The following is a 20,631-nucleotide window of genomic DNA, read 5'->3' as shown; positions in this document are numbered from 1 at the left end:
ATTAATGATATGGAAAAACCTAGATGGTCAAAAGGGTCATTACATACACAGTCCTATGAGGACAACTAGAATTTACTTAAACGTCTAATATAAGAAAACTTAGGCCATTTAAAAAATACCATATGTCCATTAAATGTTTATGGATATTATTTAACAGAACAGAGAAATGCATAGAAAACCAAGGGACACTAGCGGTCATGTATCCATTACTACTGTGACAATTAACCACAACACATTTTATATGAATAAACTTTTATTGAATTTCAGGTAATTAGAAAGAATAAAGAAATGCAAGATAAATGCTTTCTAAACAGCATCTGATAGTATTATCTCTTCTGTGGCATGGTATTTTTGCTTTTCTTTAAAAAGTATAGACATTCACTTATTTAAATTTTTACAAAGTCAAGAACCATCAAATGGGGAAGAAAGAGTAACACTATGATAAATTCATCTATCAACATTGAAATGGTCACAATAGTGAAGCTCTGAGTGTGGCCCTCTCAGAAAAACAGTGTAGAGATCACTGGTGGTTTCCACTCACTCAAATGTGAAGACAGGAGGCCACTCCCCGCAAATACTATGCCCATAGGCAAAGAAGGCAAGAAGATTTGTGGAAGAGGGACAGAGGGAACAGAAGAAGAAGAAAAGAGAGATAGTCTTTGAAAATTGTGGGTTCAGTACAAACAATTAAAAAAAAACAAGTCTTGGAAGAAATCACCATGAGTTGCCTAAAATGTAGTTAAGGCAAGATAGTCAACCATACAAGTACAGCACAATAGAGAGCAGAGTCCATAAATGAATCTGGTCAACTGCAAGGCTAGCAAGCCAAGTAATGAGCCAAAAAAGAAAAAAAAATGGGGGAAGGTGTCTTTTTACACTGGTGTGCAATGCATTCAGGCAAAATTGCACACACACATTTTCAGATGCTGAGCAAACCCCAAGAGCACACTGAACGACCGCATGTTTATCTAACCCTCATTATTCTTCTGCAAAAAAAAAAAGGGAATTATTTCGAAAGGAACAAACCAACTCCTGCCCTTTCTGCAACAGCCTACTAACCTCTTGTCAAACAAGAGCGAGTCATCCTCCTCCGCACAAAAGACATCAGGTGCTGCCCACATTAAAAGTGGCCCGTGTGGCAGCAGGGTTGACAGGCACAATCTTGCTTCTTTGGGGCCCTGCTAGCAATGCCCCTCCCACCTGCCTCCAGCTTGTTTTCCCCGACAGCCCCCTCCATTCCTGGAACCGTGACAGGTTTCTGCTGAGCCACTGAGCGCAATCACTGGACAAGGTGTTAATTCATGCCTTCCTAGTTTACTGTCTTTCAAGTATTTAAAAAAAATAGTTTTCTTTTAAAAAAATATTTTTTTTAGGAAATCATGAACAGTAATTGCCATGGACCTGTAAGCGATCCCAGAGTAACACAGACAAGAATTTGTCAATATAGCAAAATCCCAAATACGGAAGTTCACGGTTCAGGAAGAGGTAAATAAATAAGAGTGTGTGTTTGGGGGGGGGGGGGTGTTCACAAGAAGTTTCCTTTTTTCCCCCCATTTCTAGCCAAATTGTGTTCTGTACAAAGTTTCACCTTTATGATAAAGAGCCAGCCCAGTTGGAATGCATCGCTAGTACCATTAAGGCCTCGCCATTAAAGGGGAATGGGAGAGGCAGAACAGGCCACAAGCTTGCTCTTGTTTGTTTTGTAAATATACATATTTTATAAAATAATTTCATCATTTAAACTCCACCTGGCACTTAAGTCTCCTGAAAATTATTAAGTTAGGCAAGAATTAAAGAACAGGTCCACCTGGACCACAGTTTGGGTCGTAAGCACTATTCTGCTTCTAGCATTCTCCTTGGCTTGGCACATCATTCGAGATGCAGCATTTTGTTTTTTGTTTGTTTTAACTGAATCTCAGGACAACTGTGGTGAGGAAACAGTCTTCTTGAGCCTTCATGTCGTAATACTCCCGGTCACTTCACACACTGCAGTGGCCAGGCAAGAGCACCATCTTCTTGGTGCTTTTCACTAATGTAATGGTAACAAAAGTCTATCTTTCCGGCATTTGCCCACCCCCCGCTCTCCTCCTTGTCGGGAGGCATTCCATTTTTTCTCTTCTGAACACAACAGCATCCTCAAACATCCTACACCAGGGATCCCGCCCGACTCTGGGCGGGCACCATGACAGGTACTGCACCAATGCGCTCCAGAGTCACTTGGCTGACAGTGTAGGAGTGTGTGTGCTGAGGCCAAGGCTTCCTGCTGACTGAAACATTGTTCCTGGGCATGACCTGGGGTGATGATTCTCTGTTGGCTGTCACTACCAGAGTCTTATGTGGGCCAGAGACCAGATGGCTCCCATTTGCATAGATGGAAGGGATAACGGCATTGCCAGAGAAAGACTGGCGTAAGTCACTGACGTGGTTCCACGACTCTGTGTTTCTGTGAGTTTTGGGATTGTGGTTCCAGTATCGGCTGTTGTAGGTATTGGAAGAGGTCAGTGTGTTATTTTCTGAGGAGGATATCTCTGTGTGAAATGCTTTGGCAGCAGAGCATTTAGGTGGAAGATCATCCTCTCTGAAATGAAACAAAGATAATGTTATTTATAACTGAAACACACATAAACAAATACATAAGCACACACACACACATCTCTTTTAACTATGAAGAAGACAACCTACAAAGAAACCCACTGGATTAGTCGTCATAAAACACCCAGGTAAGCAAGCTAAGAACATCAAGAACTTGAAAAAGTCACTCATGCTTTCTAGACTGTATTGCTAACAGAATTTGAAGAACCACTGTGGTGTGCTGATAGGCTACAGGGGTGAGCAAGGAGAGCTGACAGCAGAGAGGAAGACCAGAGAAGGAAGGGGATCAAACTCAGAAAGGCTGAGAAGACCTGGATCATTAAAGCACATCCACAGGGATGCGGTGTAGTCAGGTCTGAGACGGTCTGACCCTCACATCTGAGGAGTTACTTTTCTTTAAACACCATCTTGACATTTTTCCTTAAAACATTTTTATTCTTTTATAAACTGCCTGCTATATTTTTTTGTCTTGGAAAGTCCATTAAGGAATTAAGATTAAGGGTTGAAAACTGATCTCCATTGAGGGGTACTTTTTGAGGGTGAAATGTAATCAGCTATGGCATTGAGAAGCAGGAGCTCTGGCTGGTGTTTAGGACTAGGTAAAGCCAGCAGGATAGGGCACAATGACTGGATCCAAGCTGCTTTGTAAGAAAAGAAAGAGCTAACGGATGCACACATCCCATCTCCCCGTGTGTGATGCTGTGCTGCCTTGTGATTCAGGCAGGAAGCCACCACCAGTTCACAACCCCTAGACATAGCTCCTCCAGAAGCATCAACCAAAGTGTTTTTACATAATGCAGGATGCCTGGTGTATATTATTATCATGTTGAAATATGATTAATATGCTCCTTCATGCCAAGCCACAGAGCAGTTCTTAAGTAGGTAGAGAAACTGGTATGTTTGTGGTCAACCCCTTTGGCTCTACATGTTCCCACCTATTAGGGCGGCCAACATGAAACACCGGTTTTACAGGGTAACTGTTCTGGTGTGACAGTCACGGTCTACCCCACAGCTGTGGTGGCACAGGGGAGCTCTTCATCCTACTTAGATTCATGAAGGATCTTCATGAATAAAAACGAGTATGACCATGAGGAAAAGTGATAAACGTAACAAGAAAATGGCATTTGGACATTTGCATTACCTTGACCATAGAGTTGTAAGACTGGCCAAGAAACCTTGACTCCAAGATGAAGAGAAATGCATACCGACTTTGTGAGACCAACAATCTGACAGACTAACCTGATTTCATTAGGGATTTCTTCCTCCTCCTCCTCCTTATTTTTGCTTCTCCAGTAAAAGAATGCCCCTGAAATTAGTGCAATGCAAATAATGATGAGGACTACCCCGGTGCCAACAGCTCCAGCTATGACTCCAACGCTTCGGGGCTGGGCTGCAAAACATATTTAAGGGAGATTAAATAAACAAGAGAGAAATAGTACATGCCATACAGCTATATTCACACAAATAAGTCTGTTTAAAATGTACAAAGCTGCCCAAAGCATCCCATCCACATGAAATCAGATCTTAACTAACGCTTGGCATTCCCAGAAGGCTTTCAGCAACTGTTGGACAAGTAAACCACCACAACCTCCCAAGGCCCCAGAAGCTGGAATAGGGCGGGAGACAGAGCCTACTCAACTTGCCTTAGTGTCACAGAGAGCTTTGGATCTCAGATTGTTTATGGCCCCATCCCAGTCACATAATGCCCTTTTACAACCAAAATAAAAATTATCTAGATTTCCCCTACTGAAAAGAAGTGTTCCAAACTGAACACCCAGAAGACCCAAGAGATTAGGGGGAAAGCAAAGGAGTATCATGAGACTGCATACTACTGTGACTGCAGACTAATGCCATGTCCACAGCGCCATGACATGAAGATTAGTTTGGTTTTGATGGTCCTGAGAAGACACTCTGTCACAAGGACCGGCATACCAAGGAGGCTTAAATAGTAAAATTTTTATAAACTATTTTCAACAATTATTTAAAAGAATTTGTTTACTCTTCACGTAATCTCAGAACACTTATTAAAAAAAACTCTGCATTTTGTGACTTAAAGTCTGGACATCTGTGTCTTGAGTTATGTACTTACGTGAGATCACCTGGAGATCCAGGAGACAGGTGCTCGTCCCGATGGCATTAGAAGCCACACACTGGTACAGACCCGAAGACAGGGCACTGATATTCCGGATGGTGACTGTTCCCTGGACCTGGTCTGTCACAAAGACAATAATCAACTGACAGCTTGAGGGAATGAAGAAGGATAACAAAGAAATCAGAACAAAGATGACATTATACACACACTGGAGAGTTGCCAGTTTTCTTCCTTTTTATAATGAGAGGAGAAACTGTTGGTTCGCAAATGTTAAAGAAAATCATGACAGCATGTTAAAGACAGAACTATTAAGGATTGTCCTGAATAAGGACAACCTTGAAACTCAAGATCCAGACTAGTGAATCATAGCCTAACGTTAGTGGTCTCTCCTGACTGGGGAGGTTTGGCTTGTCCTTGGGAGGCTGTGATCGGAAGATCACATTGTAACTATATAGAAATGTAGTAAAAGGTTAGAACCCACACAGTTTGGTTTATGCATGACAGAGAAAGAATCAATTCTGTGCTCTAATTCTAAGTATCACAAAAAGTTGGAAGGAGAGTAGAAGAGAGTCTGGAAAAGAGGAGCTTCAGACCATAGTACCATTTCACAGAATTTCCCATCAGACACATGGAGGAACATCCATGAGCCAAAGTCAACTGCTGAAGACACTCCAGACCCTTGCAGGAATGGTCCTACAATAGTGGCTCCATTGTGTCCTTAACCCTCTAAGAACAGCTCAGGGAAGCTTGGTCTTGATGTGAAGTAGCAGTGGATCCAGAGTAGAAAAAGCCAGAGTAGCCAGTGGGTGTTGTTCCCTACATAAGGAGGTTTGGTTCTGTGTTTTATTTTCAAAGCCACCGCACTGGCATATTGAGAAATGCTTTAACCAGTAACACTTAGGCAATTCAACAGTACCACCACAGTTAAGTCATTTGTGCCTACATCGCTGAAATGACTTACCAGAGTAACAAAAATATGCCAAGCATTGGGCAAATTTTTATATGTAGCTATTTTTCCAATGACCCTTTGAGATATTTTTATTATTAGCCTACTGAGCAACTAAAGACACTGTAATTTTAGATGGCTAGGTAAGAAAGGGGACACAGCTGCTGGCCAGAAACTGCAGCTGTATGGATGGCCATCGAAGACCTTTGCTCTGGGCCTCACTGCCTCCCTTTAGCTGGAAAGAAAACACACCTGTCATCAGAACCATCCAAAACAGTGCAAACTTAGAAGTCAATAGAGAAAGCTCTTAACGACATATGTGAAAAGTGCCAGGCACAAGGTCCAAGAATTCCTGAGCCTATCCTGGGAACTATCCCTACCCTGGCTTGACTTTTATATGAGACTATGATTTAGTTATCTGCTAGTGGCTTTCATCTTTATCTACAGTAAATCCAGAAGGGCCTGGTTTTATCAGTTCCTTCATTTACTGCATAAATACTTATGGAGACCCCCTCTCTATGCTGGGTAATCCAGAGAACAGTGCCAGGAAGATCAACAGGACAGACCCTAATGAGGCAAGGAGTCTCAGTGAGTGGTTTAAATGCCATCCAGTCAGAACTACAGACCTCGGGTTGCTTAGGGTACGCAAGGGAGGGCCACCTAAAGAACAGCTGAAAAATGAATAGAAAATAGGTGTGGAATATATACAGGTCCCCATATACCAAGGCTGTCAGGGTTGTCTAAACCTTCAAATACAATATGGTGGGATGTGTTCATGAAAGCTGGAATCATCCAACATATTCGGGGTGACACAAATCACAGTATCACAGGCCAGATAAAGGAGACAGACTTGGCATTTTCCATTTCTGTTGGAATGCACTGTGCAGCACGGGTTGATTGAAGAAAGAAGGCACTCCCAGAGGACATTTTAAGACCTATGTGGTAGCAGGACCCATGCTACATAGGGCACTCTGACACCTTTCTATGGGAATCAAAGGTGAACTCCATATTACATTGATATCTTACATGGATTGAATTGATAGCAAAGTCAGTGTACTTAATGGTTGCTAGGTTTGCATGCATTATTTCCTTTTCTGGTGTGTGTGTGTGTGCACACGCACATGCGTGTGTATGTAAGCCTTAAGTAGGCCTGATATAATCTTCATAACATGCTTACGTTCTGTGTTCTCTGCTTTCCAAAACTGAGCAATCTCAGAGGAGCCTTGACAACATATGTATGTTAGTAAAGTAGTCTCTCAAATCAGTTCTGCCCAGGTCCAGAGATCACAACCCTCACAAGTGCACCACCTTCCAGTAAGGGACTTAAAACTACACAGGTGCATCTGAACACAGCACCTCACCATTCAACAGGCCAGCGCTGCTGGAATAACAAACCCACCATCTGCAGAACTCCGCCTTCAGTCATCCCAAAGCTTCCAGGCAACAAAGGCACCAGCTCCGGGGTAACCAACCCTACAATCCCACATACTGCTATTGGTTTTCTTCCATTTTTCCTCTTAAGACCAAAGACTCTAAAGATTCAATCAGTTCGCATCAAACCACTAATTTTGTTGACATCCCCAGAGACAACTAGGGGGATTTTCAACAGCTGCTCTAAGCGGCACTTGGGCATGCACACAGCAGTCAACTCCAAGGGATGCCGCTATAAAGTCTCTCTCTCTCTCTCTCTCTCTCTCTCTCTCTCTCTCTCTCTCTCTCTCCTTTCTTTCTTTTTTCTTTTTTTGTCTCCAGATACGGACACTGTGAGCATTTGCCATAAGAAAACATGGCTCAGTGGGGCTGACACGCCATGGTACAGCTCACTCAGATGTAATCAGGTGACAGATGGGACACACCATACACACTGATAAGGAAGGATTAAGAGGTAGCAAATCAGGAAAGCCCAGCTAGGAGCCAGTCCTCAGCAAACACCAGACTGCAGCAGACAAGCACACGTCCCATCCCACCCTGACACCAGTCAGGCCTGCGTTGGGACAGGAGCAATTTGCTGACATGAAGGATGAGAGGAGCTGTCCCTCTGATCTTCCTTCTTCCAAACATGGACATGCGGTTTGGGGAACTACAGTGTAGGAAGGCGAGAGGGCAGCAAACACACTGTTTGGGTTTGCGCATGCACTGGGTCACACAGACAGTACATGCGGCCGAGCGGGCCCTTCAGGATCACAGAAACAAGTACATATGATTTTTCCCAATTCTATCTGTTCAAGAGCCCACATTGGGCTGGGTCAAGAATGAATTAGCTGAGAGTGTGTTTGGGAGGCAGATTGCCTGTGTTCAAGTCTTCTCTGTCGCCTGCTAGCGATGAGGACCTAAGGTGCCATCTGCTTGGTGATGTGAGGTTTTCGCTTCCTCATCTGTAACTGTGAATCAGGAACTAGAAAAGCCCCTCGACCTGTGAGAACAGAATGAGACTCTGCATGTTAACCTGACCAGGATGCTGTCTGGTGCTATATCTACACCGGTATTTCTTGGGACTATATACATACATACATACATACATACACACACACACACACACACACACACACACACACACACACACACATTTAAAATCCTTAAAAACTTGGTTGAGAAATGTAGAAAAGCCTCTAGTACCTTAACTTCTCAGTAGATGTCAATATTTGGGATTTTACAGGAGTAATAAGAACGTCAAATATCATAAATCAGTCTGTATTTTTATGATTTATACATCTTAAAAGAAGGATCACAATACAGTGAATAATTTCTTATATAAAAGAATCAGAAGTTCTGTTTAAAATATAATGATAGATAAATGGTTTACTATTACTTAGGTAAAATTATATGCAAACATGATCTCACCTTGAAACAAATATTCAATGGTAAATATAAAACCAAAGAGAATATTAACACCAAATAAAGCCCAGATAAAAATCTATTTAAATGCATGAACATGGGGCTGGAAGTGCAATGCAGTGGTTAAGAACAGAAACTGTTCATGCAGAGGACCTGTGTGAGGTACCCACAATCCATGTCAGCAGCTCACAAATGCCCGGAACTCCACTTCCATAGGGAGCTCCAACAGGCACCTGAACTCAAGTACATCTAATCCCACACAGACACATGAAATAAAATCTTAATAAAAATTAAAAATAATATTACAAATAGTTAACACTGTAACTAACACTCTTAAAGAGAAAATTTAAATGCTATGTGACATTTTGTATAGTACTCAGGAGGAGGTTTGATCTCTGCTCAGGAGACACATGAATGGATTCTGAATCATTTTTGTGATGCTGTTGGCTGAGCTAAGATGCTGATGATTTTATCTTTACTCATTCTGAATGCTAATCTCCCCATTTCTTCTCCACCCCATCACTTTCTTCAAGCCTTCTTCATCCATCAAAGTCTCCCATTTATGACCTGAATGCTCACTTTCAGCCTGATTTCTAGCACTTCTTCTAAAATGTACCTCTTGCTAACTTTTCTGGTTACACATCTGTAAATACTCAGGATGTCAGCAAGAACATCTAGACTCCTCAAATATTACACAATCCTTTTCACAATCTGTGTGTGGTGCTTTAAGTAATAATATCTAATTTTCTATTGATTTTATTGAGCTATACATTTTTCTCTTCTCCTCTCCCTACCTTTCCCCTCTCCTTTAACTCTCTCCCATGGTCCCCATGCTCCGAATTTACTCAGGAGATCTTGTCTTTTTCTACTTCCTATGTAGATTACATCCATGTATGTCTCTCTTAGTGTCTTTATTGTTGTCTAGGTTCTCAGGGATTGTGAATTTTAGGCTGATTTTCTTCGTTTTATGTTTAAAAGCCACTTATGAGTGTATACATATGATATTTGCCTTTCTGGGTCTGGGTTACTTCAATATGAGTTTTCTAGATCCATCCATTTGCCCACAAATTTCAAGATGTCTTTTTTTCTGCTGTGTAGTACTCCATTGTGTTAATTTTCCACATTTTCCTTATCCATTCTTCAGTTAAGGGGCATTTAGGTTGTTTCCAGGTTCTGGCTATGACAAACAATGCTGCTATGAACGTAGCTGAGCACGTGTCCTTGTGGTATGATTGAGCATCCTTTGGATATATACCCAAAAGTGGTATTTCTGGGTCTTGAGGAAGGTTGTTTTCTAATTCTCTGAGAAATCTCCACACTGATATACAAAGGGGTTATACCAATTTGCACTCCCACTAACAAGGCAGGAGTGTTCCCCTTACCCCACAACCTCTCCAGCATAAATTGTCATCAGTGTTTTTTATCTTGACCATTCTGACAGGTGTAAGATGGAATCTCAGAGTTGTTTTGATTTGCACTTCTCTGATGACTAGGTATGTTGAGCATTTCCCTAAGTGTCTTTCAGCCATTTTAGATTTCTCTGATGAGAGTTCTCTGTTTAGGTCTGTAACCCATTTGTTTTATTGGATTATTTGTTCTTTTGATGACCAATTTCTTGAGTTCTTTGTATATTTTGGAGATCAGACCTCTGTCTGATGTGGGGCTGGTGAAGATCATCAAGTTGGGCTTCAGCAATATCCTTTGTTCTGTTGTGGGACCCCTACCTGTGGTAAGTATATGTGTATTTTTTTTTCTTGCTACAAAAAGTTTTGTCACACAAAAGTATGTAATTCTCTTTCTTTGTTGGTTCTTCATGTAGTTTGGGTATCAGGGTTAACTTTGACCTCAGAAAATGAGTTTGGCAATGATCTGTTTATGTGTTATGGGATAATTCGAGAAGCACTGGCATTAACTTCTCTTTGAACATCTGGCAGAATTCTACACTATAACCATCTGGCCCTGGACCTTTTTGGTTGGGAGACTTTTAATGACTGTTTCTATTTCATTAGGGGTTACAGGTCTGTTTAAATTGCTCACTTGATTATGACTTAACTTTGGTTAGTGGTATGTACTGAGAAAATTATCCACCTCTTTTAAATTTTCCAAATTAGTCCACTTTGGTGGACTACAGGGTTTGATTCTCTAGATTTCCTCTGTGTGTGCTGTTGATGACCCCTTTTCATTTCTGACTTGGTTCATTTGAATTCCAAACTTTGTAATAAAACAGCATTAGGCTGTGGTGCATTTTAAGGTTTTCCCTGTTCCAGCTGTGCTTTTTCTAACAAAGCTCGGCACAGAGGTCTCAAGCAAGCTGACAAGACCTTTACATTCCTTCCCTGGGATCCACTATGGAAAAATGGGGCCGACCAAGTTGTTCTTAGAAATATAAGAAAAGATGTAAAATTTAGCTGTGGAAACTGTGAACTGTTGATAAATAAAGCTTTAATTTTCCATTTTCCAATGGAAAGATTCTCAGAAATTAATTGTCATTATTTGCCATAATTTTTTAAAGGAAGGTTTCTTAGGGTACTCTAAGCTTTGTGCTTGTGATGGTTTTTTCTCCCTCTTTGAGTTAGAATAAAGGAGTGCAGTCCTAATTATACCCCAGTTATATCTCACAGCCTTTCTTGCTGAGTTCGGATTTTACTGAGCTACTAAGAAGAGCCGCCATGTTTACCAAAGCCCTTGATGATCAAGAGGCTGAACAGAGAAGAGGTGCCACTCTGAAATCAGTCCCCCTGTGCAGTATGAGCTGTATCCTTCTAGGTGTGGCAGTGAGTTGTTAAGTGATTTTCTAACTGTATATTAGACACATTTAAGATATCAATGCTAGAGTCCACTATAAAACAACGGAATCAGAATATTTGGAGAGAGTCATGGGGAATTGACAAGCAGTAAAGACTGATGGGTAATTTTTATGTACAGTAAGATACAGACAGTTGCATTAGAATGTGTACTACAAATCACAGCATCTGGCAAATATATGTATATTTTAAAATATCTTCCATGGGATTTAAAAGTCTGCCAGGAATGTTCAGTTTGTGGCGTATGGTCAGGAATAGCTGTAAATGTTGCCCAACACAATCTCATAAAATTACTTAAAACATTATTTAAGTTTATTATGTTTCTTTAAAACATCATAAGTTTTTTTTTATTTTGTGATATCAGGTCACAAAAATCAAAAGGTTGGGAATGCCAAGCAGAACAAATACAAAGATATATTTCTAAGAAAACTTCTTATGGTTCAACACAAGTTACAAAACAATATCCTAAAATATACTGGGCCAAAAAGTCACAGTTTCAAAGCATACAGTAATGGGAGATTAAAATCTAAAGCACAACCCCAATAAGAATTTTGTGAAATGAATGTTTATGGTATGGGGCTAGAAGGAGCTCCCTCTGACAAAGCTGTGGTGAGTTAATATAAACATAATGTATAGAATGGAATGAGAAGTGTACGTGAAGACAGTGGGAGAGCACTGTCTTACAGAAGAACGCTGACTAATGGACACTGGAGAAATGATACAGTAATAACAGCAACATTGACCGACGCCAGGCCATAAGCAAAGGGCTGCTGAATAACAGACTCTTCCTAGAGTTTCACAGTAGGGTCCCACAAACTACTTATTGCAAACTAATGTTCTGTTACTGGCCAGATTCATAGGATGCCCTCCCTAAATATTATTTCCTCAGAAAATGCTTTAGGAGTTCAAATTTTAAAGTACTGTACATATAATCAATGAGTTAAATCTTCTAGTAAAAAAGTTATTTAAATTGTTTTGGGGATGTATGTTAACATCTATTTTGTTAATATAGGTATCAAGAGGTGAAACTGAAGAAAAACCATGCGCATTTAATTGAGCAAATAAGTTTATCTGAAGAACTTCTGATAATTTATCCAAAGACTGACTTACAAAAGTCCACCACCTTCATCATTGCCATTCAAGTTCATTCACCTTTATCCCCAAAATACCAAAGAATTCTCAAGTTGCAAATATAGCCTTATCAAAAACAGGGAGATACAGGAAGCCCTTGCTACATGTACCTCTCAGCCAACATACATAGGATTGTCAGATGTTCACCCAAATTTCACCCTTTACCCAGAGATGATATGGATATGAAGTTCAGAACCTCAGTGTTTCCGAGGTTCTAGATGATACTGTCAAACCCCTCATCTTACAGAACGGTTAAGGCAGGACTGGAGAAGTAAACTGTTGTGGACAGAGTTACTGGAAACGCTGGGCTTCAAACAGTTTTCAGCATTTCAACACGCGCTATTTTAAGCCTGCCACTTACAATAGTGAGATTAACAAGTCAGTCCACAGACAGCTATTTATCCCCCAGTGGAGCCCAAGCATTTAGCAATGAAGAGGCAGCGGGGGTGGGGAGAGGGTGGGGAACATGGACAATGGAACTGCAGCAGTCACTACAAAAGTGACCTAAAAGCTACTAAGCTGGAAAGAAGGTTTAAAAACTAATGAATTTGGGGCTCTATGAACTAACAGGCCGGGAGAGTCCATCGGTGTTCCTCTGAGTCTATAGGGAGTCTACTTGCAGGCTTTTTAGAGGGATGCAGCCCTGATTCCTAATTACACCTCATGTCACCCAGCAGCCCAAGGCTTTCCTTTCTTGGGGCAGGTACAGGTCATCAGGACGATTCACACTGAGGTGCAGCTGATGCCATCTGGGGCCTTTTTGTTGAGGGCTAGCTCTCACTAAAGAGTCGGCCATCTAGCCCAAGAATCAGACAAGGAACCAGTCTATATTAAAGATAACAGCACTCAAAGGTGCAGAATTGGATTTTCTTGAAACACAAGGCTTTACACAAACCTATCACTTCCTCTCACCTTATTTCATAACATCTAGGATTTTCAAAGCTTTCTTCACTATCAAATCCAAATGAAGGGATCTGCAGATCCAGAACAACCATTGGCATGCATGCATGGCTCCTCGCCTTTACCTTTCTGATGTGAGCTAAGGTCACGTGTCCCTTCCCTGTTCTTTTTCATTCTCTTCCTCTAAGCAGATTTGAGGCTGAAACAGGAGAACTAATCCTCTTATGTTTATGCAGATCTCTCTTACACTAAAATGGGCAGAAAGTGAGTTTGCAGAGGTGTCAAGAACTGTCCCAGTGTTAATGTTAACTCAATGATGCTACTGGTACACTACTTTAAAGCTCCACTGAGGAAATAAAATTGTCATCCTACTAGATACACTTCTTAAAAGTCATATAGGAAAGAGAGAAAATGTCATACTCACCTTAAACTTGAAAGGACATTCTTCTCTGCAGTTACAAACTATTAAAGTTCCTTACTTTCCTCAAGTGCTAATCAAACAGGTTTTCACGGTACTGTACGTACCCTGAGTGGCGGTTGGAGGTAGCTTGAGTGTATTATCTAACTTCTCCCAAAGGTAAGTGGGCCGAGGGATGCCTTCCTCGGAACTACACAGGAGGATGACGTCGCTGCCGATGTCCTGGGATCCTTGGATTTGGCAGTGTGGAGCAGAAGGGGGGACTGTCATGGGAAGAATGGGTAACACAAGTTCACTTTTACTGCGGGCAATGAGACAGTAATGCCCATCACTGCCCAAATGATGAATTCATCCCTTCTACCAAGATAATCTACCTGGAAGCCACTTCCACAAGTAACCCGTTTGAGAGACGTGGGAACTGAGACATCAAGCAGCTGCAGGGAATATAATTTTATAGTGCGGAGTCTAGCCACATCATACAATATGAAGAGTGCTGGCTTGAATGAGCCTCTCTAGTTTTAATCTGAACTTGGTTCATTTGTTGTCTTAAAGGACCAGGCCCTAAATCGGTTTGATCTCATTTTTAAGGTGATGATCTGATGTACGTTAGAAACAAGGATGTCTTGCATAAGGAGGCAGGGTTAAAACTACGCCAGGTCTACAAGCAAGATGGGAGCTGTGGTGACCCCACTTCCTGTGAGGAAAACTACTATCCTTACACACAGCAAATTATTCATGATTGAGTTTTATCACAGCAGAAAGCTCCTGCCCTCCAGGACCTTAAAATTGGCTTTTATGTCACCCTTCATCCACTGTCAGAAACAGCATTAGGTAAAAGAAGCATCGAGAAGTCCAGGGACATTGTGGGTGAGAAGGCGGGATGGGGGGAGGACTCAGATCATAGGGAGGGAGCAGGGAAGAAAATGTGAAGTATGGAAGTAAACATGATTTCAAGTAGATTTGTAAGAGAAGCCTAAGGTAATCTGACTTGCCTGTCACACTCACCTAATACTGTGAGGCCAGCGACCCCAATGTTCCTGCCCCCTCTGTCTGGAAGGTTGTTCACCAAGCACTGGTAGGTGCCTGTGTCTGAGAGTTGAGTGTTATTGATGAAGATGGAGACATTGGTAGCAGGCATTGTGCCTGTAAATCCTACCCTCCCATGGAACCTGGGGGCGCCGTCAAACATCTGTCCACCCTGATAGAGAATGACCTGCGAAAGGAAGCGACATGTCAGGAAATCGGCCATGGTAGCCCCTCCTCGGCACATAACCTGGTAGATGGAACCAAACGGACCTTCAACCAAAAGTGGAAATTCTAATTTCTCAGGGTTGCCAGCAACTTTTTGTAACCGCCCCATCTATGAGTATCTTAGGACTCTAAATTCTCATGTGCATAATTCGAGTAACTTTTTCCTTTCCTTAATTTATCAGAACATAGAAAAATAGCTTGAATGCTACCATCAGCACATAAATATTTCTACCAGCGAAAAGGTTAATGGTGAGATAAAATCCAAAAGGTATTTGCATCGCTGTTCTCATACTAATTCGGCCACAGAATTCTGATCCCTCACAGGCTGAATATCAACATCATAAAAGGAAGGGAACATTGCAAGTCCATGACTACCGTGCCTGCCAACTCTCAGAGCCAACAGTTATCAGAGCTGGCTGTTCCTGGGAGAAACACAGCATATAGCATGGCAGAACGTTCTGTGCCCTGAGAATGAGGAGGGCCTTTCAGGATCTTCCTGTGCATGTGGGAAACCTTTGTCGGTTCTTTTTAAAACATGTTTAACCCCATCACTGATGATTAAAATGATGTGATTTAATAAAATGATCCCTCAAACTTAGTCTACTGGTTTGAAGATGCACTGCATTCCTGTGTGCAACTTTCAAATAAGAAATTCAAAATTAATTAATTTTAAAGAAGTTTCTATTGCATTTTGTACCAGAAATTTTACTTCACTATATTGGCTAAGCTGCAAGAAAAAAATCAGAAGAGCTTCAGAAAAGGAATGTCATGTAAATAAATAAAAGTGTAAAATTTATAGTGGGTGTCTGAGATTATTAATTTATTACCTAGAACTGATAGAGATTCCTTACTCTACTCACTCTCTTTAGAGAACATCCTAAGTCACTGCTCAACACTCCAAAGTCCTGCACAAAACTCTCAGAAGACTCTCTTGAGCATCTGCTAGTGAGATAATGATGACATCCTTGTAAAAGGAAGACAGCCTTTTAACTAATCATGCAATGGGGAGGGCGCATTGACCATGTCCTTACTCTTGAAATCAAACATTCCCACAATGCTTCCCTCACCCTCTCTTCCACAAAAGATCCACAGTTTTGAGGGGTGGGGACAGAAGTACCTGTTCAGGCTGGTTTGCATTCGAGAGGGGAATGACCATCCAGATGACATTGAGGTTAATGAGAGCAGCACTGGTCGAGAAGGCACACGGCAGGACTGCAGTCTGGCCCCGGGCCACCTGAATACTGCCAGGGCTCTCGGACACTTCCAGGGACACGGTGACACCTGCAGAGAACGGAATAATTGGTCCTGTGCATGTCCTTTCCCAACAGCCCTGTGAGTATCACGGCATCACATTACATATGGCCCAGAGCTGTGAACACATTGAGGGAATGCTCTGACCAGGGAATGACTCATCGCTCGCTGAGCCAAAATAACAAAAGTAAGACGCTCACTCCTTTACATCTGAAAAAATAATTTTAAAGTCAGATACACCATGGCAGTCTGAACAGAAACCAATAAATCCTGAAAAAGACATGAACTGAATCTTGAAAGCACCATTGCAGTAGCAGGACACCCACTACACCATAAACCTAGTGCTCGTCTGCAACTCTTCCAAAGTATGTGCGTGCCTTTATGCTCACAACCACATAGGGAACATTATTGAGAGAAGTGATCCGATCACACAAGTGGAAAGACATACAGTGTTCATGAGATGGGAGATTCAATATCAATAAGAGGTCAATTAATCGTCCCAAACTGATAAAATTCAGAGCAAATCCAATTAAAACTCCACCAGGCACTGAATTAATTTCAACACACATGATAAAGGAAGAATAACAAAGAGTTAAAAGAAATAAAAGAACATAATAAAAACTAACGGTAAAAGGCTCAAGATCAGCAGTTGAGAGCACCGGCTGCTCCTGCAGAGAGCTCAGGTTTGATTCCCAGCACCCACATGTTGCTCACAACCTCTGTTAACTCCAGTTCTGCAGGCTCAGCACACACAAACTACAAATATATACATGTAGGCAATACACTCAGACCCATAAAACAGATTTGAAGACGTAGTGCGATTGGTAATGAAAGGTCCCCAGACTATCTTACAAAAGATACAGTTTTAATAAAACAGAAGGAAAAACTTACATAGAATCCCACCCGTTCAGAACACTGGATCCAGGTCAGAGCGAGAGGGAGAGAGAGCGGGCAGGGAATTGCACCTGTCAGGTTTATAGGTAAACTTTTGCCTTAGGGCAACACGCCCCACGAACAGAATGTGATTGGCTGAACTCCCCTATCACAGATTAATTTTTAAATGATGTTCATACTATCTGATTTCAAAATTTTCTACAGAGCTCTAACAACCAAGACAGTTCAGTGTTAGTGTGAGGAGTGACACACAGACAAATCACACAGGATTGAGAACGCCTGGTGTTCACGGCTAGACACTTTCCAACAAGGTACAAACAAAAGGAGAAAAAAACAGGTTTCTCTCTACCACATGGTGTGGGAACAATATGGCAATACTACGGTAACTCAAAAAGAGAAAAATAGAATTTGAACCTATATCTCACACACAATATGCAAATATTGACTCCAATCTTCTAAGCTTAAACAGAAAAAGCTAAACTTACAGTCCATCTACAATTAAACATAAAGAAAATTTAAAGTTACTTTCCTCTAATCAGAGAGATTTTTTTTTTGAGACAGGGTTCCTCTGTAACTTAGGAACCTGTCCTGGAACTAGCTCTTGTAGACCAGGCTGGCCTCAGACTCACAGAGATCTGCCTGCCTCTGCCTTCCAAGGGCTGATATTAAAGGTGTGCACCACCACCACCTGGCTATCAGAGATATCTTAGATGGCTCAGTGTTAAAAGCACACATACTGTTCTTGTGGAAGACCTGGGTTGGGTTCTTGGTACCCATGTGTGAAGGAGTTGGTCATGATGGCCTAAGACTCCTGAACAACACCCAACACCTTCTTCTGCTCTCTTCTGGCTCCTGTGCTCACATGTACACACACACACACACACACACACACACACACACACACACAGATACAGAGTTTATAATAATTAACTCTAAAACTATTAAAAATCTTTATTGCTATCAACAATTTAAGAAAATAAAAATTTCAATATATAGCCTGATAGAAATAATATAAATCATACATTTTATAAAGGGTTTATAGCTAAAATATATGAAGACCTATGACAATTCAATTTAAAAGATAATCTATTTCTTTTTTTTCTTTCTTCTTTTTTTTGTCTTTTTTGTTTTTTTTTTTTGTGACAGAGTTTCTCTGTAGCTTTGGGTCCTGTCCTGGAACTAACTCTTATAGACCAGGCTGGCCTCAAACTCACAGCGATTGGCCTGCCTCTACCTCCCAAGTGCTGGGATTAAAGGCATTCACCACCGCCACCCGGCTTAAGATAATCTAATTTTAAAGGGATCTATACATCTGTGGTAGTTTGAATAAGAATGGCCCTGACAGGTTCATATATTTGAAGTTTTAGTCTCCAGAGAATGGCACTATTTGGGAAGGATCAGGAGGTATGACTTGTTTGAGTAGGTACGAGTTTGTTAAAAGTATGTCCCTGGGGGTGGGCTTTGAGGTTTCAAGGGCCCATACCAGACCCAGTCTCTCTCCTCTCCGCCCCTGAAGCCCATCTCTCTGCTTGTGGATCAGAATGTAGCTCTCAGCTGCTGTCCCACGTCATGCGAGCCCCACCTTCCCTGTCAGGAGGACAGTGGACTGACCCTCTTAAGCTTTAAGTGAGCGCTCAATTAAATGTTTTCTTTTAAAAGAGTTCTGTGGTCATCATGTCTCTTCAGAGCAACAGAACACTGATAAGACAGTATCTAAGTCACGATACTAGTGCACATTTACTGGAACCGCTACCATCAAAACCACATGAGGTGCAGTGAGACCTAGAGAACGGAGAGGCTTGTGTATTGCTAGTAAGAACATAAAATAGCATAGGATCCTTGGAAAATAGTTTGTTTCTTAAAAAGTCATACTTAAACATATTATAACAACCTATCTTAGAACTCTACTCCAAGAGAAATGGAAATATAATAAAGTCACAGAACTTATGATATGAATCTGTGTGTGTGTGCGCACGCGCATGTGCACGTGTGTCCATACACACACGCACACACACACATCATATACAATGGGATGCTGCTTAGAAATATAGGCATCAAATTGCCAATACATGTTTCAATAACAAAACCAATCTAGAAGTAAAATGCTGCAGGCATATTATTCCATAAGCTAGAAATGTGTGGAAAAGGCAACTCTAAACAGACCTGAAGCAGCCTGCAGGCTGTGTAGGCCTGGAGGGGACAAGCTGAGGACAGATAGGTAAGCTCAAGAGGGCTTTTTGGGTTTTATAGACTGTTGTCATAGTTGTGCAACTCTATACATTCAGTAGAAATCAATACATATTGGACTTTAAATGAGTGAATTCATAGGATGGAAATTATACTTCAATAAAACTATAAAAATTAAAATACAGAAGCAGGGACTCATCAGAACCGACTCACCAGAAGTCAAAACAACTATTCTCTTTTTGACCAGCCCTACCCCTTGCATGGTAGAACAGTGTGGAAATAAAAGCAGATTAAACAGGTCACAGAGACCCTCAAAACAGCTCTTCTAAGTCACATAGAGTACATCAAGTCCATGATGGCATCCTGTTTTATTTGGCAATCACGTTACCTTACTCCTCTCCCCCAAAAGCAACACAATGAGATTGTGCTATTATTTCAATTGGTTTTTTAAACCGTGGATAACACCTTCCCTCTACAGAACTGCATGCTCTTCACATGATGTTCTAGGGAGTTACCTTTTCAGTATAAAATGTTTCATAAGATAAGCCATCTGCAACAGAATGTAAAGTACCAGATAACAGCATGGAAAATGTCTAAGTTAAATAACCATAGGAGAAGTTCTTCAGTTTTGGAAAGCTCAAAGAACCTCAGGGGTTAGACAAGGAAAGGGGAGGTTTGAAACAAGTTAAGGGTAGTAAATATAATAGTTGCCTCATAGGACAGGCATAGGCCATTAAAATAATGTACATGACAAAGACCTGATAACATAATGCCACTAGAGACTGTCACAGTTAAGTGTTAAGGGTGGGCACAGTGGTATGTAGCAGTAGTTTCGCATTTGCTGCCAGCACGCAAGTAATGATACACAGCCTTATTAATCACGCAAGCTCAGCCTATAGCTTAGGTTTGTGTCAAACTAGTTGTAGAACTTAACCCATTTCTACTAATTTTCAAACAGCCACGTACTACCCAGCCTGCTTCTTCCAAGTCTTCTGGTATCTCTTGCACACCTAGATTCATCTTCGGGAGTCCCATGAATGCCTCCTGCCTAGCTATTGGCCATTCAGCTCTTTATTAAGTCAATCACAATAATGCATTTTCACAGTGTACAAATATCCCACAACAGTGGTGGACAGCGCTACGGGCAGGAGGAGCGCAAGTCTGAGGCCAGCCTGACCTGCAGTGATACCCTGCCTGGAAAGAAAGAGGGTGAGAGGGGAAGGGATGGACAGGGGGAGGAGGAGCTGAGCATTATGACAGAGGCACGTGCTCCCCCGTGGGAAGACTAAAGCAGGAGGACTGTGAAATCGGGACAGCCTGGGCTACACGG

General features: G+C 41.5%; 1 protein-coding gene across 1 annotated transcript in view; it reads right to left on the bottom strand.

Annotated features, from left to right (window-relative positions):
• Positions 1–235: 235 nt before the first annotated feature.
• Positions 236–20,631, bottom strand: part of Igsf11 (immunoglobulin superfamily member 11) — a 121,133-nt gene continuing 100,737 nt past the window's right edge. The window contains exons 2-7 of the mRNA XM_048422745.3: positions 16,087–16,250; positions 14,724–14,931; positions 13,826–13,981; positions 4,682–4,804; positions 3,832–3,982; positions 236–2,578 (exon numbers count right to left, since the gene is read on the bottom strand). Of these exons, the coding sequence (XP_048278702.1) occupies positions 2,146–2,578; positions 3,832–3,982; positions 4,682–4,804; positions 13,826–13,981; positions 14,724–14,931; positions 16,087–16,250 (1,235 nt within the window). The 3' untranslated portion in view covers positions 236–2,145. The remainder of the gene's footprint in view (positions 2,579–3,831; positions 3,983–4,681; positions 4,805–13,825; positions 13,982–14,723; positions 14,932–16,086; positions 16,251–20,631) is intronic.

Source organism: Myodes glareolus, chromosome 2 (assembly GCF_982192425.1).
Source record: "Myodes glareolus chromosome 2, mMyoGla1.1, whole genome shotgun sequence".
NCBI lineage: Eukaryota > Metazoa > Chordata > Mammalia > Rodentia > Cricetidae > Myodes > Myodes glareolus.
This window is presented reverse-complemented; position numbering and strand designations above follow the sequence as displayed.